Raw genomic sequence first — 23,815 nt, 5'->3', positions numbered from 1 at the left:
GTGAGCTGTAAGTGAAAATCTCCCCAAAAGAGGAAAATTAAACTTCTGACGGCTCTTATTTGACATAATCCTGCTCTACTGACAACCGTATAATTTTGGATTCACTTTTACTATCTCTTTTTAATGACAGTGGTCCCCAAAACAAGTAGTAAGGACAGATCTTCCCAACGGGGACACAGGTAGTAATAAAGACCTGACCTAACCACTCTAGAATTAAGGTTGGAAGCATGTCAATCCACAGGTTGTAGTACTTTGTGCAACCTTAATAAAGAGAAAGTTCTCAAAGGAGAAGCTTTTGTGGACTTCATTATATGGGTAAATGTACAAGCTTTTTTTAAAGAGCATGTGCTACCTAAAATATGTGTTTCATGTTAGGTGGCGTAGGCTAGGGTTTGGTCAACTGTGTTGCAGTGCAGGACATGCATGAGGAGATCCTGGCTCATCCTGACCTGGTCTTATCATGTTGGCATTTCAGTCAATCTAATTGTGTCTACAAGTTTTACCTGTATACCTATGGAGAATTCACTGGAGATGGATGGTTTAGAAAGGGGGGACATCCCATTTGAAGGCCTGAAAAGCATTGTAGAAACAGCAAATGTATCAGACCAAGACACTTACCAACTCTTGTTTTTATATTAAATGAGGACAATATCTAGACATAGGTAATGAAACATACATCATAGACTAGCCACACTGGACTAGGGGCCATGTCACGTTAGCAATCCTGTCACTGGCAACGGTCTCAAGATCATCTCAGAGCACTTATGTTTTTATGTATAGACGCATATCTAAGCCACTTCTTCAATTTCAATGAGCGTCAAGAAAAAACTCCAGCAAATATGGAGTGCTAACACCTTTATCCAGTCTCCTTGTTTTGTGCTACCTGGATCAAGGTGTCGGTGCTACCTGTGTGGAATAAATTCTGGAGTATTTTCCTGAACATTCATTAGAACTGAAGAAGTGGTTTGGATAAATGTCTATAACATTATACAAGTCCAGTTAAATGTGACTTACTACTACAAGATACATTATATTGTCAAAAGTATTGGGACACCTGCCTTTACATGCACATGAACTTTAATGGCATCCCAGTCTTAATCCGTAGGGTTCAATATTGAGTTGGCCCACCCTTTGCAGCTATAACAGTTTCAACTCTTCTGGGAAGGCTGTCCACAAGGTTTAGGAGTGTGTCTATGGGAATGTTTGACCATTCTTCCAAAAGCGCATTTGTGAGGTCAGGCACTGATGTTGGAGAGAAGGCCTGGCTCGCAGTCTCTCTTCTAATTTATCCCAAAGGTTCTCTATCGGGTTGAGGCCAGTCAAGTTTCTCCACCCCAAACTCGCTCACCCATGTCTTTATGGACCTTGCTTTGTGCACTGGTGCGCAGTCATGTTGGAACAGGACGAAGCCATCTCCAAACTGTTCCCACAAATTTGGGAGCATAAAATTGTCCAAAATGTCTTGGTATGCTGATGCCTTGAGAGTTCCCTTCACTGGAACTAAGGGGCCGAGCCCAACCCCTGAAAAACAATCACACACAATAATCCCCCCTCTACCAAATTATTTGGACAAGTGCACAAAGCAAGGGCCATAAAGACATGGAGTTTGGGGTGGAGCAACTTGACTGGCCTGCACAGAGTCCTGACCTTTGGGATGAATTAGAGTGGAGATTGTGAGCCAGGCTTTCTCGTCCACATCAGTGCCTGACCTCACAAATGCACTTCTGGAAGAATGATCATACATTCCCATAGACACACTCCTAAACCTTGTGGACAGCCTTCCCAGAAGAGTTGAAGCTGTTATAGCGGCAAAGGGTGGGCCAACTCAATACTGAACCCTACGGACTAAGACTAGGATGCGATTAAAGTTCATGTGTGTGTAAAGGCAGATGTCCCAATACTTTTGACAATATCGTGTATATTATGACCTGGATAAATGAGAACCTTTACAAAAATTGGTGTAGATGCCAATTTTTTTTTTTTTTTCGTGAATGGAAGCAGTTTTGTCTGGTCTGAGAAGACTTGCCTCATTCCTTCATTTTAGGATTCCCAAAAGACCGGACAGAGCTGTATGCAAATGTTCAGGCCAATCAGACATTTGTGAAATGTTATTATTTAAAGCAAATTTTCCAAAGGGCCAGTTTACTGTCATTCAGACTTTTGGGGGGCCAGACTCTTGCCAGTGGGAGTAGAAAATACCCCAGCCTCAGTAGGAGTAAACAATGCCTCGGGCTTGGTGGTCAGTGGGAGTAAAAAGAAAAAATACATAGTGCTTGTGGTCAGAATAGTGCCCCATCATTTGTATTAGTGTGAGGAGTAGTGGCCCATCGTTGGTGTCAGTGGAAGGAATAGTGCCCCACCCATCATTGGAGCACAGGTGTGTCAGGAGGAGGCTGTCTCTCTGGAGCTGCTGCAGATCCGTGTGAGAGGGGACTGGTGAGGAAATCTATCCCAGCTCTCCTGGCCCCTTTCTGGGGAAGCCATGGAGGCCAGCAGGGCCTCTCCTGCTGGAAGCTCACAGCCATCTCCTGGGCCGTCGGGTGACATGCCTGCCCCTGTACAAGCTGATCTCTCTACCCCTGGTGGGGATGAAGGTTCCGAAGCCATTCGGGAGCGAGTGGTGGCCGGGATTAAGGTCCTAAATAGGGAGAGGGATAAGCTTTACAAGCTACGAGCGGAGCTGAAGCGTCTGCGAAGGCAGCGGGAGGGCTTACACAGCCAGAAGCGTGGATCCATGGATCCGGAGATCCAGTTGGCCAAAGTCCGTGTGGACCATCAGGAGACCATTGTGGCCATGATGGAAGGCAGAGATGGGCCATTTAAGGAGAAGTTTGGAAATGACAGGAGGTTTGGAAGGATGACAAAGATGGAGGTGGAGGAGGAGACCCCCAGTTCTGACCCCCTGCCCCCTCAGGGAGAGGTAAGCAGCCCCATGCCTTCCCAGGACTCAGGAGGCATGCTCAGGGCCATCCAGGTAATGGAGTCTCCTATGCGGAGGAATCAGTTAATGTTTAATGAGGAGGACATTACGGATGATGTACCTGATAAGGTAAAGACTGCCAAGTCCCATGTTGTGGATAAGACTGTTTTTGTGCCTTTCAACACCGACAATGTGCCTAATGACAATCAGGCTGCTGATCCTGTGTGCAGCAATGTTGTGCCTGCTGATGCTGCAATGCAGCAAGAGTTACTTTTAAAAAATGTCATTTCTGTAGAAGAACCACAGGTGTCAGCAGAGCCCATTAACCCCCCTTTAGCTGAGTCCAAAGCTGTTTGCCCCACAGCTGCTGAGGACTCTATAGCACAGCTTCAGGAGACAGCTGGTATTGCAGCAGAAACTGTGATTATTCCTGATGGGAATGTGAATGTTTGTGTGACTGATAACAATCACCCCAGTATCAGTGTGATGGACAATCGTCCTGCTATGGATTCTTTCAGTTCAGTTCAGAGAGTTGATAATGATGTACAGACTAATGTGACTTCAGTGTGGGGCCTTGGCCCTGATAAACCTACCTTTGCTCAGGTGGTACGCTCTGCTCCTGGTAGCTCTGCTCCCAAGCGGGGTTTTCCCCTACAGGCTACCACTTTGAGCACCCCAGGATCTGGTCTTGGGTCTCTGGCTTCTGCTGGGGGTCCCAGACGTAATGTTGTTATTCTGAAATGGGAAGGTGGTGCGATCCCTCCAGCACGGCGTGCAGTGGTGGATTTGATTTTGGAGATGGGTTTTGGGGCAAATGATCTGTATGCCTTTATACATGTAGCTGGGAGCCGGGATTATACAGTTAGCTTCACCAGGCCAGAGGGTCTTGACCTGTTCTGGGAGAGATATGAGGCTCGGTGCAGGTCAAGACCTGAATGGGAAGGTCTGGCCCCAGTTGCAGTTTCTCAGAGGTCTACAGTAAAAAAAATCACAATTATCCTCACTAATGAGAGTGTCCCTGCCCGGGATCTAGAGGTTTGGTTAAGGAACTATGGGGAGGTTTTGACCAAGCCCAATAAAATCCTTGATGAGCGTAACATCTGGACTGGGGGTTGGTCAGTTACAGTCAGGTTGGCCAGGGATGGGAATGTTGTCCGTCACCTGCCCTCCTCAGCTTTTATAGGGAGGGATAGGATGACTGTTTTTTACCCTGGTCAGCCGAAGCTGTGTCACCGCTGTGGAGAAAAGGGGCATTTGAGTTCCTCCTGTTCAGCCTTGATATGTTCAGTGTGTCGGGGTCAGGGTCATATGGCTAAGGACTGCACCGAAATGATCAGGTGCAACCTGTGCCTGCGCCTTGGCCACCCCTACAGCAGATGTCCTGAAGCCTGGCACAATATGGAGAAGGAGGTAATTGATGACATGTCAAGGTTGGACAGGATGGAGGGTGAGGCCCCTGGTGTACCATCCTCCTCTGCGGTGACCGACTCCCCTGGTCCTGCTCAGGATCCCTCTCCAGTTCCTGTGGCCACCCCTCATGTGTCTGTAAGTATTCCTTCTGTATCTGTCTCCCCCCAGCCTACTGTACCCTCTCCTCATGTGTCAGAACCTTCCAAGTCTGTGCCCCCCGAGTCAGTTCCCCCCCAGGAGTCTACCCCTCCTAAGTCTGACTCAAGGGGAGCACCCCCCCCACCAGGAGTGGTAACATGTACTAAAAAGGTTGCTTCTTCCTCTGTAAAGAAGTCTTCTGTAAAGACTTCACAGAAAAAAGTAAGAGATGAGGGCATCTCTGAAGCTGACCTGCAGTACCTGGAGGAGAGAAGGAAGGTTGGGAAGCGGAAGAAGCAGGTGGTGAGGACAGAACAGGCTCCAGTGCCTGTCTCCAACCGGTATAGGTCCTCTAATTGGGATATCTCTTCATCTGGAGCTTCTTCGGAGCGAAGTTCTGATTCCGAAATGGAGTTTGAGGCGGCCTCAAGAAAGAGAGAGGCTTCTGGTGATGAGCAGCAGAGGGGAGCTAAGAAGCAATCCACCCAATAACCCAAATGGCGGTTCCCCCTCCGTTAAAAGTGGTGACAATAAATGTCGCTAGCATTAAGTCAGTAAGAGCTCGTTCTATGGCCTTCTTTTTGTTCAGCCAATTAGATGCTGAAATTTTATTTTTGCAAGAGACTAGGCTCACCTCCTTGGCAGATATTCATATGGCCAAGAGAGAGTGGAGGTATGGTCCATCTTACTGGTCTCTTGCGGCCGAGCCTTACGGCGGTGTGGCGGTGTTGTTTAAAACCGGCATGGTAACTGTCCGGCGGGTTATTGAGGTGGAGATTGGGAGATGTATGGTCTTAGACGTCCTTGTGGGAGGGCAGGACCTGCGCCTAATTAATGTTTATGGACCGCACACAAAGTGGGACAGGAAATGCCTTTTTACAAGGATCAAGCCATTTCTTTTTACATCCCGGCAAGTGGTCTTTGGAGGTGACTTTAATACAGTAACTAGGCCCAAGGACAGGAAGGACTTCAAGGACAGGCTGGGATATGATAGCGTTTTTTTAAATAGTATGGTTAGGGATGCTGGTCTTGTGGATGTGCACATTAAGCACCTCCCGGATGACACTGGGTTCACCTTTCATCGAGGTAATAGTCAGAGTAGAATAGATAGGTTTTTTTTGAAGGAGACCTCTGCTTTCTCACCCCCAGTGGTGCAGGCAGTAGAGTTCTCTGATCACTGTATGCTACCTGTGGTCCTGAATGCTTCAGACGCCCCTCAGAGGGGCAAGGGCATCTGGAGATTGAATTCGACTCTACTCAAGGAAGAACATGTTAGACAATCCTTTGAGGAATTCTTTCAGGCACAGGTGACCATCCTGGACTTTTGTAGCAGCAAGGCTGAGTGGTGGGAGCTGACCAAAAAGAGGATTGCTGGATTCTTCAGGGGCCTAGCCAATAGAAAGCAGTTTAATAAATACATGACCTACCAACGTTTACGGAGGAAGCTGGATATTCTTGTCTCGAGAGGAGGAGATCCTGGGGCAATCTCCGAAGTGAAACTCCTTCTCAGGAAGTGTCAATATGACCGACATGCCTCTTTGGTTCTGGAGAGGGACTATGGGAAGTACCACTCGCCTGACCCTTACCAGAACTGCAAACAAGGTGTAGCTGTTAAAACGGTCGTTGGCCTTAAGGACAGTACAGGTTCCTTGACAAAGTCCAGGTCAGGGATTCTGGAGGTCGTGAGGTCCTTTTATGCTGACCTTCTTGGGAGGAAAGAGCTTGACCGTGACAAGATGGAAAGCTTTTTGGACTCTACTCCAGGTCTAAATGATGAAGATGTCCCATTGATGAATTTGACAGAGGAGATCACAGTTGAAGAGGTGATAAGGGCAATTGAACAGCTTGCCATCAAAAAGTCACCTGGACCGGATGGCTTGACGGCTGAGTTTTACAAAGCTTTTAAGTCTATTCTGGCCCCACATTTGGTAGAGGTTTTTAACAGTTGCCTTGCTGAGGGGGTACTTCCCTCTTCCATGAGGCACTCAGCTGTGATTCTTCTTTCAAAGGGTAAAGATCCTTCGATGATTGAGAATTGGCGCCCCATCAGCCTTCTTAATGTCGATAGAAAGATACTGGCAAAGATCATTTTCTGGCGCCTATCGTCAGTAGCAGAGTCTTTGCTTTCTCGCCATCAGCACTGTTCGGTCCAGGGTAGGTGCACCTTCACAGCAGTTTTAGCTGTCCGGGAGGCCTTGGAGCGGTGCAGGGCTGCAGGCTGGGGAAAGTATTTGCTGACATTGGATCAGGCAAAGGCTTTTGATCGTGTTAACCATGAGTACCTGTGGTTGCTCCTTAGTAAGTACGGTCTGCCGGGTGGTTTTGTCGATTGGTTAAAAGTCTTGTATGAGGGGGCAGAGAGCTTTCCTCTTGTTAATGGTTGGGTTGGGCAGTCCTTTGAGGTTGGCTCCGGGGTGCGCCAGGGTTGTCCCCTGAGTCCCCTGCTCTATGTGTTTGCAATCGACCCCTTCATCAGGAGGCTAGAGAGCGGCATGTTGTGTGGGGTGCCAGTGGGGCTTCCGGGTGAGCCGCCTTTGAGGGTTGTTGCCTATGCGGACGATGTGTCGGTGATTGTCACTGGGGCGGATGAAGCAGAGGAGGTGGTCTCTCTGACATCACGGTATTCTGAAGCATCAGGCTCCAAGATCAATCAGGAAAAGAGTGAAGTTTTCTGGATGGGAAAGGAAGGTGAGGGGTTTGATCTCCCGGACACCTTTCCAGTGCCCCAGGAAAGAATTAAGATTTTAGGCATTGAATTTGGACCTGGCGATTATGGCCTCAAAAACTGGGAAGGCAGACTGGAAATTGCCAATACTAAGGTGGTCAGCTGGAAGAGATGGAAGTTATCTATGAGGGAAAGGGTTGATCTGATTAAGACTTACCTGATTCCGATCTTCTTGTATGTCAGCTTTGTCTGCATCTTGCCAGTGTCTCTCTATGCTAGGGTCAGTAGTGTGTTCTTCCAGATGTTGTGGGGGAACAGACTGAACCCCATCAAGAGGAATGTCACCTATCTATCCAGGAGGGAGGGTGGCTTAGGTATGGTCAACCCAGTTCTTTTCTTTTCACTGCTTTTTCTCAAGTTTAATATTGGTAATATGCTTGCAGTGGAACCTCCTGGATGGGCAGGCATATTTAGATCTTGGTTTAGGCCTTTTCTACGACTTTGGGAAGAAGGTGGCCAAGTGAAGAATCTCAGGGGTCATCGTGGTCAGCTACCAGCCTATGTCGCTCCGTGCCTGAAGTTACTACGGCAGTGGCGATTGTCGGCTGAAGATCTCAGATCGGTTCCGAGGAAAGTCCTTATGAGTCGAGTCTTGAGCGAAGTCTTTCATGACCCACTGGCCTTAAGGGATTGCCCAGGCCCAGTTTTGAGGGCAGGGTTGAGACTTATTAATTTGGACAGAGTACCCCCTAAATTCAGGGATCTGGCCTGGTTGTGCTTCCATGGGAGACTCTATGTTAGGGGCAATTTGAAATTCCGCAGTGGGGTGGATCGTAGCTGTCCTCGGGAGGAGTGTGCAGGTGAGGAGGAGACTATGGACCATTTCCTGCTTCATTGCCCTTTTAACATAGAGGTGTACAAACAGGTGGGGCGGGCCCTCGGTGTCCCTTTCCTCTCCAGGCTGGGTTATGCTGAGTGGGTGTACGGAGCATTCAATACTGGTGGGGTTTTTTGTTTAGATACACTTTTTCTAGTTAGCCTAGTAGTCCGTTATTTCACTTGGAACGCACGGTGTCAGGTCTGCATTCGGCGTAAAATCCTTCCTGTTCAGGTGGTGGTGTATGACATTCTGCATGAGGTGGAGAAGATTCGGGTACTTGAGAGAGACAAGCGGAGTCAGGGGGCTTGGTTGAAGGCGTGGAGGGGTTTCAAGCCTCCCTGACTGCCAGGAGTCTCTTTCCCGGGTGTGGCTGTCTGTCTCTTATCACCCTAGATTATTATTTTTTTGGATTAATTTTTGATAAATGGCTGCGTACATAGGTGATGGGTTGTGCCTCTTAGGCCCTCTCTGCTGCTTTATGTAAATAATTTTGGTAGTGGATTATGTATATATTGTATATATTCTGAACATGAATGTGTATTCCTTGGATTTCTGTTGAAGTTTTGTACTATGGTTTTGTTTTTTACTTTTGTATAAAATTGGTTGCTTGATTCTTTTAATAAAAGATCAATAGTGTTCCATCATATATATCAGTGGGAGGAATTATGTCACATTGTTGGGTCAGCGGAAGGAAGAGTTGTCCGTCATTGCTGTCAGTGGGAGAAATAGTGCCCATTTGTTGATATCAGCGGGAGGAATAGTGTTCCATTGTTTGTATCAGTGCAAGGAATGATGCCCCATTGTTGGCGTCAGTGGAAGGAGTAGTGCACCATTGCTGGCGTCAGTGGAAGTAATAGTGCCCCATCGTTAGTATTAGTGGGAGGAATAGTGCTCCATAGTTAGTATTAGTGGGAGGAATAGTGCCCCATTGTTGGTATTAGTGGAAGGAATAGTGCCCCATCGTTAGTATTAGTGGGAGGAATAGTGCCCCATCGTTGGTATTAGTGGAAGGAATAGTGCCCCATCGTTGGTATTAGTGGAAGGAATAGTGCCCCATCGTTAGTATTAGTGGGAGGAATAGTGCCCCATCGTTGGTATTAGTGGGAGGAATAGTGCCCCATCGTTGGTATTAGTGGAAGGAATAGTGCCCCATTGTTAGTATTAGTGGGAGGAATAGTGCCCCATCGTTGGTATTAGTGGAAGGAATAGTGCCCCATTGTTAGTATTAGTGGGAGGAATAGTGCCCCATCGTTGGTATTAGTGGAAGGAATAGTGCCCCATCGTTAGTATTAGTGGGAGGAATAGTGTCCCATCGTTGGCATCAGTCGGGGGATAGTGTTCAATTGTTTTTATTAGTGGGAGGAATTATTCCCCATTGTTGGCATCAGTGGAAGGAATAGTGCCCCATTGTTGGCATCAGTGGAAGGAATAGTGCCCCATTGGTGGTGTCAGTGCAAGGAATAGTGCCCCATTATTGGTGTCAGTGGGAAGAATTATACCTCATCACCAGTGCCAGGAGGAGGAATAGTGCCCCAAGGGCAGGATAAATTCAAGCAAAGGGCTGCAGGCCGCACTTTGAAGACCACTGATTTAAACAATAATAATATGCAGTGACCCTTATTAGCCAATCACAATTTAGCTTTCCTCAGATTACAGCAATAACAACAATAATATATGACCCCTCATTAGTTGTTTGAGGTACTTTAATTTTTGTTGTTTGTAAAAAAAAAAAACCTGCACTGCATTATCATAGCAACATAAAAAATAATCTGCAAATTGACAAAACCCATATGTCTACAATATCAGATACAGATTAAATATAGTATATATTGAAATATACTATCCTCCTTTTATGTCACTGTTCCACTAAACACTCTTGTGTATCTCAGGTCTCACCTTCACCTGTTTTATTTTTCATTTTGGCCACTATTCATCTTCCTTTAGAAGGTTGCTTACAAAGACACTTGTTTGTGTTAATTCTGTGTGTTCACATTCCTAGTCAACAGCATGTTAAGATCATTAGGTCCAACTGCATTTGTACTTAACGGGGAACATTCGTAAGTCTCGCGGACTAAAACATAGCAAATGTATAGTACGTGCTTTACAAAGAATATGCAACTTTTTCTCTCCAATTATAATTTGAATCAAATAAATGACATACAGAAACTGCAAATTTGTCTTTTTGTGTGTTTCCTATATGTCCCCCGTTTTTTGTACACAGCAGGGGGCAGCTATTTTGTGGCTTTGTAGGTCAGGCTGAATAACAATTAAAGTATATGGACATTTTTTCTATTATGTGTTATTGCATAATATTGTAAGGATCTTCCCTGTGTCGGCAGCACACTGGATGGTCGGACCGCTGCTCTCACACAGAGCACAGTGTGGATGATCTCCAGTGGTTCCACACACCCGCCCTGCACAATATGCCGCTCAGAGAGTTTATTGGAGCATTGTGCTTGGGGCATGTTAGACCTATCAGTAATCACTGTATATTTCAAGGCCTGCTTTAACTGCAAAATGGCTGCCCACTTGGGTGTAAGCAATGTGTACAGTTGAAAAGTCTCAAACTGCAGTAACCAATGGTTAAAAACATAGTGGCATGCAAACAGGGTGCTGGAGAGTAACTTGTTCTAATTTGCAATTGTTATTTTTTTTTAATAAAGTGAACAGCAATAACCCATTATCCAACAATCATTATATATAGATTTAAAGGGTAAGAGTACTTATACAAAATTGTTGCTGAAATAGGCAAGTGTTGCGCTGTAGGTATAGCCATGCTTGTTTCTTTTACTAGGAAGTGTGCCTTGAATTGGCCAGGTCTAGTGTTGCATTAGGTGTACTCACACTAGGCATGGTTACCTTGTACCGTGTCCAAGCATGGTTGCCTCCTCTTCCCACCCCCTCACTGGCCTACGCTCACACTGCCAGGTCTGAGCATTCTTACATTATCACCTCTGCCTTACAAAAAGTTGCACTGTGGCAGGCCCGACTGAACTGTACCTGGGCCCACTTCTCCAAGTAGGCCAGGGGATGGTACGGTGAACCATGCCCAAGCATGGTAGGCAGTAATCACCTTAGTCAAACGAGCTGGGCTTTGGGAGACTGACAAGCTCAGGCACGATATAGATAATGTATGATGATTACACCCTAGATTCTCAGCAGTCCGCTGTCACTCAAAGTGGACAGGTACTTCATTAAAGCCAAGGTAGGCATGGTCTTTGCCAGGCTGAACACTGACAATCAGCCTGACACTAATGCTAGCCATTTTCAACTAGCTTTTAATCGCTAATATGATCAAATGTGATTGAATAAACTAAAGCAACCTACCATTAAGGAACCATCCAGATATATATGTTTAAAGGAGACACATCCGCTTTTTTTATAAGTTTCAATTTTACATTTATATATATATATATTTTCACGTACTGGTCACGTGATATCTCGCAAAAGTGAGTACACCCCTCACATTTTTGTAAATATTTTATTATATCTTTTCATGTGACAACACTGAAGAAATGACACTTTGCTACAATGTAAAGTAGTGAGTGTACAGCTTGTATAACAGTGTAAATTTGCTGTCCCCTCAAAATAACTCAACACACAGCCATTCATGTCTAAACCGCTGGCAACAAAAGTGAGTACACCCCTAAGTGAAAATGTCCAAATTGGGCCCAAAGAGTCAATATTTTGTGTGGCCACCATTATTTTCCAGCACTGCCTTAACCCTCTTAGGCTTGGAGTTCACCAGAACTTCACAGGTTATCACTGGAGTCCTCTTCTACTCCTCCATGATGACATCACAGAGCTGGTGGATGTTAGAGACCTTGCGCTCCTCCACCTTCCGTATGAGGATGCCCCACAGATGCTCAATAGGGTTTAGGTCTGGAGACATGCTTGGCCAGTCCATCACCTTTACCCTCAGCTTCTATAGCAAGGGAATGGTCGTCTTGGAGGTGTGTTTGGGGTCGTTATCATGTTGGAATACTGCCCTGCGGCCCAGTCTCCGAAGGGAGGGGATCATGCTCTGCTTCAGTATGTCACAGTACATGTTGGCATTCATGGTTCCCTCAATCAACTGTAGCTCCGCAGTGCCAGCTACTCTCATATTTTTGTCTTAGAATAGGTGCCCATGCTTGCTATCAATATATGGAAAAAAATTAACCTATAGAAGACAAACAGAATTAGAATTTGGCAGCACATTGCCTATTTTACTACCTTCAAATAAGTTCTCTTATCCTTTAATGCACAAGCTCAGCTTTTATTATGTAGCTTTTGATTGAATAGGGACTGGTTAGAACATCTGCATGTTTTTCTCTTAAGATTTCACTTCCCCGGGAAACGGCAACTGTATCCCCAACAGAGTTACATGAAGCAAGAAAAACATCACAGTGGTTCTAACCCTTCTAACTCTTCTACTGCAAAAAAAAAAAGAAAAAAACATTGAGCTGGGGTTTGGCTTGACTGTCACGCAAAAAAAAAAAAAACTATTCAGGCATAGCAGAGGGCAATGAAAGCTTCTGCAAACATACAGATACAGCTAGGTGACCATACTTTGTACCTGCTAGCAGCTTTCTCTTTTATTATAGCAAACTGTGATATGATTGGCTACTGTGGGTTGCGACATTTTTCTCTTACTCATTGCACTTATTAAACAATAGATTGCAAAAATAAATGGGTTCTTTATGGTTGTAGTTTGGGAAGTCCTTTAAAGATGTTTATATACCCTGGTCTTTGTTATTTGGTGACATATCACAGTCCTGTTTTTCCCATTTGTTTGAAGTATGCCCAGCTTCTGCCTGCCGACTATTGTTTGCCTAAAAATGATTGTGCCATAAAGTAGCTGACAAGCCATAAAAACAATAGATATTCATATACATTATGTATTATAATTTGTTCATAAATAAACTTCTCTGAATGGAGAAATGTATGCTGGTTATATTAATGCATCATGCAGCATTTGTTTGCCTAGACCAGTGTTTCTCTGCTTTATGAATGTTTATATCTATTTCAAACAACCACAGTTATCTAAGGATTCTCCATTGTGGGTGTACTACTTAATATGCATATATTTATCTGCTACCTGTGTTTAAATGTTTTCCAAGGTATGAGCGCAGTAACAAAAGTAATGCAAATGTGGCCACATGTGGTGTTCAAATTTCACAATGATGGTAGAGTAACTCTTCCTCCAAAGTAACTCTTCTTCTTTTTCATTGCAATTAAATAGTGGTTTCCAAGGAGAAACAATGGGGTTGATTTACTAAAGGCAAATAGACTGTGCACTTTGCAAATTGCAGTTGCATTCTGCAAGAGCAGTTGCTCCAGAGCTTAGTAAATGAGCAGAAGCTCTGCTGACTTCCATCATCCAATCATGTACAAGCAAATATGCTGTTTTTTTTTAAATTTCCTTGCACGTAATTGGGTATTCTTTGCAAAGTGAAGCCGTACCTCATTTACTAAGCATTGGAGCAACTGCCCTTGCAGAGGGCAACTGCACTTTGCTAAGTGCACAGTCTATTAGCCTTTAGTAAATCAACCCCAATGTGTTGTCTTTAAGATCTTGATGAAGGAGGGGTGCAAGCTGTCCAACACCCCCAAAAGGCTACAGAATGTTTATGGAGATGACACTACTGACAGGACCAATGTCTTGTCATTGGTGACTCTTGTCAATGGTGTCAATTGTGGATGTCGTACACCCTGCACCCCTCCTTCATCAAGAATTCAAAGATATCATGTTGCTTCTGCTTGGAATCCATTATTTACCTGTAATGAAGAAGAAGAGGAGTTACTAGTATAGAGGAATAGTTACTCTACCAAAATATGAAATTTAAAACGAACAATGTTACTTCAAAGTTATGCCAACTTTCTATTCTGTTTGGCACAGCCCTCGTATATATCCAGGTGTATATGTAAAAGATGTTTAGTATATATAAAACTATTAAAAGGGTAGTAGGAAGGAAAAGAGTGATTTCACCTAAATATACTTTACTGCAGAATTTCACCAAAATGGAAACTCTCAAGTGTTGCTAGTTAAGATGCGTAGGTAAAATTTGTTTGAAAAAAATATATATATTTGTATCTTGGGTAGTATATTTAGTGTTCTTTGTATTTGTGTTTTCTGCTTTTTTATATACCGGTATTTATATATTTGATGTTTATTTGTGTGCTGTTGCTTTAATGTTTTTAGTTGACTGTTTCCCCCTTTCTTTTATTTGCTTTTGTGAAATCCAAAAAATAGTAAAATAATGCGGCTAATGAAAGGCTATTTTTGAAAACTCTCAAGTTGGCTCATCTGTAAAAGAGACCAGTGACGCAGTGTACACACGAGCGGACTTCTCGTCGGACTGAATTCCGAAGGACTTTTCGTCGAAGTTCCAACGGAGTTCCGACGAAACGGACTTGCCTACACACGATCCCACCAAAGTCCGATCGATTTGAACGTGATGACGTACGACCGGACTAGAAAAGGAAGTTCAATAGCCAGTAGCCACTAGCTGCCCTTGCATCGTTTTCAGTCCGTCGGACTAGCATACAGACGAACGTTTTTTTCTATAGGTATCGAGTCCGTCGGAGAGATTTGAAACATGTTCTATTTCTAAGGTCCGTCAAATTTTTCGACAGAAAAGGTCAGATGAAGCCCACACACGATCAGAATGTCCAACAGATTCGTTCCGTCTGACCTTTTCTGCCAGAAAGTCCGCTCGTGTGTACGCGGCATTAGAGAAGCAGTTAGGTACTTTGGTCTCACAAGGTACTTTTAACATCACTAATGGGAACAGGAATTCATGCCCCATAGTTGCACTTTATGGGCCCATTCACACCAGGTGCGGTGGGGCTGCATTTGGCAGCTATTCCCACTGCTAAACAATGCAAAATAATGCAAGGAGACAATGCAAAAAAGTTTGTCTCTTATGTGCTTGTTTCACACTACTGCATTGTGGTAGTGTGCTGAAAAAAGTATGGCAGGCTGTACTTTTTTTCAACACAGCGCAGCAAGAGGCAGTCCACATGGGGTGGCGGCCAATACAATTCAATGAAATGTCACTGTGTGACATTTCAATAAAGTTGCTTAGAAAAAAAAGTGAATAGACTTGAAATATTACTTTACATTATTTTTAAAATGCTCTTTGGATTCCACTTTGTAAGGGGTCGATCACATGGGTGGCTGGGGTTCTGTAAAAACAGGTGGATGAGCTATGGTTTTACCGCTCCACCTGAATGCCAACACTACAGCCTGATAGGGCTGTATGTATGCCGCAATGTCACTTTTAACAGAGCTTAACAGTTGGCACCACAATGTAAAATTGCTGTTTGACAGTTTAAAAAAAGTTTTAAAAAAAAGAACCCCCCCCCCCCCCCAAAAAAAACCCAAAAAAACACCAAGCATCCATCACAAGGTGACAGTAGCACCTCCTGAGTGCCTGTGAGCCTCTCCCTGATCCACCACAGATCACTATTCAGAGGGCAGTAAGCAGTGCTGCCTGTCTGAAAGAGTCCTTACTGAGCTTCAAGGTCTATCAGAGGTGAAGAGCTAAGGCTCCATGAAGGCACCAACATGTAAACTAATAAGGGACCCAAAAGGGATCCAATATGATCACCATTAGTACTGAATGACTTACAATATGTCATTTACACAGTACAAGTGGATCCCAGACAACGTTTCTTGGGAAATATAGGCAAATAAACTTCCCAAATGGCCTTTGCTGTCTCACAACACCCAACCACAGTTAGAACTGCATCAGTCTTCTGTTTTTTACCATTTTTTTTTTTTTGGGCTCTGTTTAAAAAATAAAAGCGCTAGGTCAGTGACTTTACTGGAATACCAAGTACCAGTAGGAAGACTTAAGTTATGCAAAATAAATGCAAATGAGCGCCTCTACCAGAGAAATTGCTGCTGGGTAAATTCTATCTTTACATGGCAGACGTATTTGTGAGTGGAGATTTCAAGCCTGCCTCGTAAGAACAGCATCTGCCTAGAAGTAATTTCTCCTTGTCAGAAATACTTATTAATCTCCAAATCCTGAGAGGAGAGTTTTTCTACATCGTATCCCAGTGATAAAAGCTGCCTGCAGAATATAGTTTGCCTTTGGCCCGAGTCAGGGTTATTTTTTATCGTGTAACAAAATTGTACAAATTCCCCTTCCATGTTAGTAGAGGTTTAGGATGAATGAAAAAATAGCTTAAAGGGTTAGTTCACCTTTTCACAAACATGAACTAACTTAAAACACCCTCCCCACACCTCCGGTTCCTGCTGGAATTGCCTCTTTAAATTATTATCTTTCGTTGTCCATGCTAGCTAATGGTGCAGTTCAGGCATTTGAGAGCCACGCTCTTCTGCAAAGAGGACTCAGAGAGATTCTGATTGGTCAGCACAGTCATGTGACAGCATTGACCAATGCCCATTCACCATTGCAAGCATTATGATTTTACAGTCTCTGGGCTGTGTACTTTTTTTTCTAAATGCTTGGACCACTATACTGACTGGAACAGACAGCAGAAGATACTGTAAATCAGGGGTCTCAAACTATTGGCCCTCCAGCTGTTGCAAAACTACAATTCCCATGAGGCATTGCAAAACTGACAGTTATAAGCATGACTCCCACAGGCAGAGGCATGATGGGACTTGTAGTTTTGCAACAGCTGGAGGGCCACCAGTTTGACACCCCTGCTGTAAATCATCAGAGGAAGCAGGCTGGTCAAATGTTTTCAATTGATTTAAAACAGAAAATGCCCCATTTGGCCACTAGATGGCACTAAATGTCAAAGGAAATCCCTAAGATACATAAGGCCATCTAGTGGCCAAATGCAATTTTTCCATTTTAAATCAATGGAAAATATTTAAACAGCACAGGAAAGAGCCTAATGCCCCGTACACACGATAGGATTTTCCAACAGAAAATGTTCGATGGGAGCTTGTTGTCGGAAATTCCAACTGTGTGTAGGCTGGACACACAATTTCCAACACACAAAATTTGAGATCTGGATCGCAAATTTTCCGACAACAAAATCCGTTGTCATAAATTACGATCGTGTGTACACAATTCCGACGCACAAAGTTCCACGCATGCTCGGAATTAAGCAGGAGAGCCGCACTGGCTATTGAACTTCCTTTTTCTCGGCTCGTCGTACGTGTTGTACGTCACCGCGCTCTTGACGTTCGGAATTTCCGACAAGATTTGTGTGACCGTGTGTATGTTCCGTCGGAGAAAAACATGTATTTTGTTGTCAGAAAATCCTATCGTGTGTACAGGGCATTACATTTTTTTTTTTTTTATAAATACACAGCTTTGTTTCTCCAGTTAATATATACCAAGTTAAAATCTGATTTTCGCTGTTGGATATAGCTCCAGTTTTCAGCAGTGTCTAATAAAGAGGAGTTCTGCCCCCCCCCCAAAAAAATGAAAACTTTACTAATATAGCACTTACCTGTTCAGGTAATCCAGTGGTGTCCTCATTAAAGCTGAATCTTGAATCGGCTCTTGGGGGCTGTCGCCACCATCTTGGCTAAGGGAAACCGGCAGTGAAGCTTTGTGGCTTCAAAGCTGGTTTCCTACTGCGCATACATGGATCGCGCCGCGCTATGTGAATGGGTCGGGTGCGGGGGAAGGAGGGATAGTTTAACTTCTGGCTCAGTTCGCCGTGGGGAACCGAGCCAGAAGTGGGAGCGGATACCTGTCAGAACCAGGTACCCCCCCCCCAAAAAAAAGGTGCCAATTGTGGCAGCGGAGGGGTGAAGGAGACAGACAAGCGGAGCTTCCCCTTTTACATCATTGAATCCAGACATTACAACAAATGGAGATATTCTGAAATTTACTGCATATACTGTACATATATAATTTTTGATGAGATATATATATATATATATATATATATATATATATATATATATATATATATATAATATAATATAATTTTTCTTCTTTTTCATTGTAGGTAAATAATGGATATTAACTTACATAGGTCATTCAAATTTCACATGTTGGTAAAGTAACTTTTCCTCTATAGTAACCATTCTTTCTTATTGCAGCTAAGTAATGGATTCCAAGCAGAAGCAATGTGCCATCATTGAGTTCTTGATGAAGTAGGGGTGCAGGCTGTCTGACATCTACACAAGGATACAGAATGTTTACAGAGATGACTACATTGCCAAAAGTCACCAATGACAAGACAATGCTCTTGTCAATGGTGTCATCTCAGAAAACATTGTGTAGCTTTCTGTGTATGATGGACAGACTGCATCCCTCCTTCATCAGGAACTCAATGATGGCATGTTTCTTCTGTTTGGAAAACGTTACTTACCTGCAATAAGAAAGAAGAAGAAGAGTTACTATAGAGTAACTTTACCAACATGTGACTTTTGAATGATCTATGTAAGTTAATAAAAAAACGTTATGTCTATTTTTCAATACAGCCCTGCATACAGTATATATACATCTATTATATCGTTTATAAATATAGAACTCTATATAATTATTAAAACTATTATATATTCAATATACATTATTATTTATTTTATTTTATTTTTTTCATTAAACCATATATTAAACAGTTACTGCAAAAATACTTTGGCTGTGTTTGCTTACCATTTCATATACAATTGCTTTCCTGCATTATTTATGTTCTCCAGTATATGTTTTAAAGCATAAATAACTTTTTTTTTTTTTTAGCTTTTAAGCAATGCGATAATGCAAGGCAAGAATTTTTAATACAGTTTGTGTATTCATCGCTTTTTTTGCTATGACTTTTATCAACTTTTAAAGTATTGTTTGTGCCTAAAGGGAAAATATTTCAATTTTTGTCGCTGTCATGGCACATTTCCCTTATCAAATCCAGCAGCATCTGAACATTTTTCACGATAGACACAATAAATGCTTTAAGAGTCTGCACAGAATGAAGGGAACAAGATGAGTAATCAGTATTGTTTACAATGTTGATTACTTGTCTACGTTGTCCAAAAATATCGCTTTTGTTTGAGAAGGTATAGTTATTATGTTCTAGAGTGGCAATCAGCTTGTTAACACGCTTGTTCTTTTTGAAGGGTGTTGATCAGATGAATTTATTTGGTGATATGTCCACACCTCCAGATCTCAACAGTCCAACAGTAAGTATGAAATGGCAATGTCTGCTGCCAGAACCCCCTAATGAGGATCTGAGCGAGATGGTACAAATCAGGCTTGAAATGGCAGAGTCAAATAAATAAATATAACATGAATTTATGTGAAATCATTAAAATGCAGGTGCAAAGTAACATATAACAGAAGGATCTTGACAAAATGGCACATTGGGCAGTTAAATAGTAGATGAAATTTAAAGTGTATCTAAACCCACTATATTGTAACTTACCAGTCCTTAGATGTGATGGCTGCTTTAGTTTTCCTTTTTTTTGTTTTTTTCCATGTTTTTAACCTGGTGATTCAGACCGTAACACACTTTGGGGTTGATTTACTAAAACTGGAAAGTGAAATATCTGGTTCAGCTCTGCAGAGAAACCAATCAGCTTCCAGGTTTTTTTTTCATTTTTATTTGCCAAAGCTTAATTGAACAAGCTGATTGGCTACCATGCACAGCTGCACCAGATTCTCCAGTTTTAGTAAAACAAGCCATTTATGTTTTTGGGTAGCCTATCTCAAACAGGGTTACGTTGAACCCTATGGTTCCTCCAGAGGTTGCTTGGGGTTCCTTGAGCAATGAAAATGTTCTGCCTCTTAGATAGTTAACCACGGACAACAATGCTTGTTTAAGCTATCTGTAAATTGGGGATTCTAGTCATTGACCACAGCTGTAAGAAACATTGTTCTCAGTGACCATCACACTAATGTATTGTGAGCTGTACATGTAGTAATTATTAGCAGGGGATTCCTGAGAATGGAAAGTTATTTTGAGGGCTTCTCCATGTTAAAAGGTTGAAAAGGGCTGTTCTAGGGTGACAACACTCCTTCTATGTACTGTAGCTATGGAGGAACAGCATTGTCACCCTACACTGCTCACTAGTGATTGAGGTATAGAAAACATTCCTATTTCCTCACCTTCATAACTTAGGGAGGAGTGTTCTGTAGTCCAGAGAGAAGAGAAGGGGCAATCTTGATGAAACTGCTTGGGATCACAGGGCAGCAGATATAGAGAAATGGTTTCCACAGTAAGTTAAGCAGACCAACAGAGAGCAAATAAGACAAGCTCATTGTTAGGGTTTACATAGACAGTAATTTTATTGTTGATAAATGTATGATTGTTTATTTATTACAGGTATTTATATAGCGCTGACAACTTACTCAGTACTTTATTTATTTCAGGTATTTATATAGCGCTGTCAATTTACGCAGAGCTTTACATATACATTGTACATTCACATCGGTCCCTACCCTCAAGAAGCTTACAATCTAAGGTCCCTAACTCACATTCATACATACTAGGGACAATTTAGACAGGATCCAATTAACCTACCAGCATGTCTTTGGAGTGTGGGAGGAAACCGGAGTACCCGGAGGAAACCCACGCAGGCACAGGGAGAGCATGCAAACTCCAGGCAGGTAGTGTCGTGGTTGGGATTCAAACCAGCGACCCTTCTTACTGCTAGGCGAGAGTGCTGCCCACTACACCACTGTGCCGCCCCTACATTCACTTTATATTCACATCAGTCACTGCCCTCAAGGAGCTTACAATCTAAGGTCCCTATCTCGCATGGATATACTGTATATATACTGGAGCAAATTTAGAAAAGAGTCAATTAACTTACCAGCATCTCTTTGGAGTGTGGGCAGAAACCAGAGTACCTGGAGGAAACGCATGTAAGCACAGAGAGAACGTGCAAACTTCATGTAGGCAACGCTGTATCCTGGCCTAGGCCCGCAAAGCCCAGGCCTAGGGCAGCACTTTGCAGGGGGGCAGCACAGAAAGATTCACAGCCGGCTTGCGCTGTTATGCCCCGTACACACGGTCGGATTTTCAGACGGAAAATGTGTGATAGGACCTTGTTGTCGGAAATTCCGATCGTGTGTAGGCTCCATCACACATTTTCCATCGGATTTTCCGACACACAAAGTTTGAGAGCAGGATATAAAATTTTCCGACAACAAAATCCGTTGTTGGAAATTCCGATCGTGTGTACACAAATCCGACGCACAAAGTGCCACGCATGCTCAGAATAAATAAAGAGATGAAAGCTATTGGCCACTGCCCCGTTTATAGTCCCGACGTACGTGTTTTACGTCACCGCGTTCGGAATGATCGGATTTTCCGACAACTTTGTGTGACCGTGTGTATGCAAGACAAGTTTGAGTCAACATCCGTCGGAAAAAATCCTAGGATTTTGTTGTCGGAATGTCCGAACAAAGTCCGATCGTGTGTACGGGGCATTAGTGTAGCACCAGTCTTATGGGGCGGACTGGGCTGAGAGGCAAATTAGTCTAGCGCCCCCATAAATAAAGCGGCCGCACTGCTTCCGGTATGCGGTCGGCCAGCATTCCGCAACTGGTGGGGGGAGAGGGGGGGCGCCGCATCTAATTTTGACTGTCCTATCATTCTGGACCACAAACCTTCCTCACTGTGTTTTATGTATATGTTTTATGCTGCACCATTGGCATGGTTATATCTTCTTAATCCTCTCCATAAAATTATCAGAAATTTGTGCTTAAAGTAGAACTATAGGCAACACTTTTTTTTTCATTTTGAAAGAGTAAGGAAGGGTTATAGCCCCTGTCAGTTTATTTTTTACCATCCCTGTCCCATTGCAGAGATTTCCCTTCACTTTCTGCCCCATAGCCAAACAGGAAGTGAGAGGAAATCTATGCAAATTAAGGGAATCCGTTGCCCCCACCCCCCTGGCCCTCAGAACTAGTGTCCCCACTCAAAAATGTCAGGGTGGGTCTTAAACAGCAAGGGGTGTGGCTTTGACAGGAAGGGGTGGGTCATATTTAAATTAGGGGGTGCATGAGTTTAGTCAGGCCTAGGGCAGCTCAAAACCTAAATACACTACTGCATGTAGGTGTCTCGTAGTTGGGATTCAAACCAATGACCCTAGAACAGAACCTTGGGGGACCCTGACGGAGAAGGGAAGAGGAGTGGAGGAAGTAAAATTGTAAGTGACACTGAAGGTGCATTGGGATAGGTAGGATGAGAGCCACTGAAGAGCACAATCACGGAGACCAAGGGAGTAAAGTTTTTTCAGGAGGAGGGGGTGGTCAACCGTATCAAAGGCAGCTGAAAGGTCCAGAAGTAGGAGTACAGAATAATGTCCATTGGTTTTTGCAGTTAGTAGGTCATTTGTGAGTTTTAACAGATGGGGATCTCAAGTTTAATGAAAGGCCAAGAACTGGGCTTGTTTAATTTGGGGAAAAAAATCATAATATAATAATATAAATAATAGTCAGTCAAACAATTGATTCCAAAGACAGAACATAAGACAAGACAAGTGAGCATTTGATTTATATGGAGGAAACAGATAATACCATCAGAACTGGAAGAAGTTCTTTGTGATAAAAGTAAGCTGTGTAATACCCTGCCACAGAAAATAACAGCATGGGCAGTATCTCAGAAAAAAAAAGGTTTTTCTTATAATTGTGTCTAGAATTATAATTACTAAGGATAGAATGTCTGGCTTTTCCTTTGATCCAAGAAACTAATCTGACTTTCTTTAGGGTCAGGGAAGGATTTTTATCTCCCCGAAAGGCAAAATTTGTTCATAGTGGTCCAGGGGGGTTTGTTTAGCCTTTCTCTGATCCGAAATCATTTTAGAGAGTTTATGCTTAGTAGACCTTGTTTTTTTTTTTCAAACTAAATTATATATTTAAGTAAATTGGTCAGCTAAAGCAGAGTTGATATGGCCATATTCCTCTCTCTCTCTTCCCTATATTAATAATGTATAAGTCCTTTCATGATTTGTGAGCCAAACATATATATGAGGCTGGCATAAAATTCCCTCTCACAGGCTCGAGAAGAAAGAGAATAGAATATAATGTTTTTTTCCCCTCTCCTTCTCTTCAGTTTGATTCACATAATGTCCACAAGGACAACTCCGTCACAAGTACATAGAGAAGTGTATTTTTTTTATCCCATGTACCATCCTAACGGCTTATGTACATTAAAATACCTATATTGTCAAAAGTATTGGGACGCCTGCCTTTACCCACACATGAACTTTAATGGCAGTCCATTCTTAGTCCCTAGGGTTCAATATTGAGTTGGTCCACCCTTTGCATCTATAACAGCTTCTGGAAGGCTGTCCACAAGGTTTAGGAGTGTGTCTATGGGAATGTTCGACCATTCTTCCATAAGCACATTTGTGAGGTCAGGAACTGATGTTGCATAAGAAGGCCTGGTTCACAGTCTTCGCTCTAATATATCCCAAAGTTATATCTAACTTTTAAAAGGCATTTACTCTGAATTTCCCTAAGTGGAAATAGAAGCAATATAAAATGTTAACACCATATTCCATCTCTTTCGGAAAGGTTTTATCCAAGCTGGACAGCTGCAAAGCACAAATGCATTTGTATACATGACCTAGTTTGAAACACTTTTTCTCTACATTAGACTTTCCACTAATGCTGAATGCTTCAAGAGGTCTTTTAGAACACTGCTCTTCAGAAGCATCAATTACCTTGCCTTTAGTAAGTTTTTACCTTGGCCACTTCATATAGTGCACACCTCCCCATCATCTCCATTCTATATATTTCCCCAACTAATGTACTGTTGACATCACTTCATACTCAGTCCTCCTGCTTACCTAGCAGACCCAAGTTTTTAATTCACTTAGTTATTATATTTTGAGCATTAAAAGATTGTCAAGGGAAAAATACAGGGAGATGTCGTT

General features: G+C 43.0%; 1 protein-coding gene across 4 annotated transcripts in view; it reads left to right on the top strand.

Moving 5' to 3' along the window:
• The window catches only part of DAB2 (DAB adaptor protein 2), a 272,840-nt gene that overhangs the window by 192,570 nt on the left and 56,455 nt on the right, over positions 1-23,815 (top strand). For all 4 annotated transcript variants that reach the window (XM_073621614.1, XM_073621624.1, XM_073621634.1 and 1 more), the window contains one exon: positions 19,049-19,111. In XM_073621614.1, the coding sequence (XP_073477715.1) occupies positions 19,049-19,111 (63 nt within the window). The remainder of the gene's footprint in view (positions 1-19,048; positions 19,112-23,815) is intronic.

This window comes from Aquarana catesbeiana, linkage group LG01, assembly GCF_042186555.1.
Source record: "Aquarana catesbeiana isolate 2022-GZ linkage group LG01, ASM4218655v1, whole genome shotgun sequence".
Taxonomy (NCBI): domain Eukaryota; kingdom Metazoa; phylum Chordata; class Amphibia; order Anura; family Ranidae; genus Aquarana; species Aquarana catesbeiana.
This window is presented reverse-complemented; position numbering and strand designations above follow the sequence as displayed.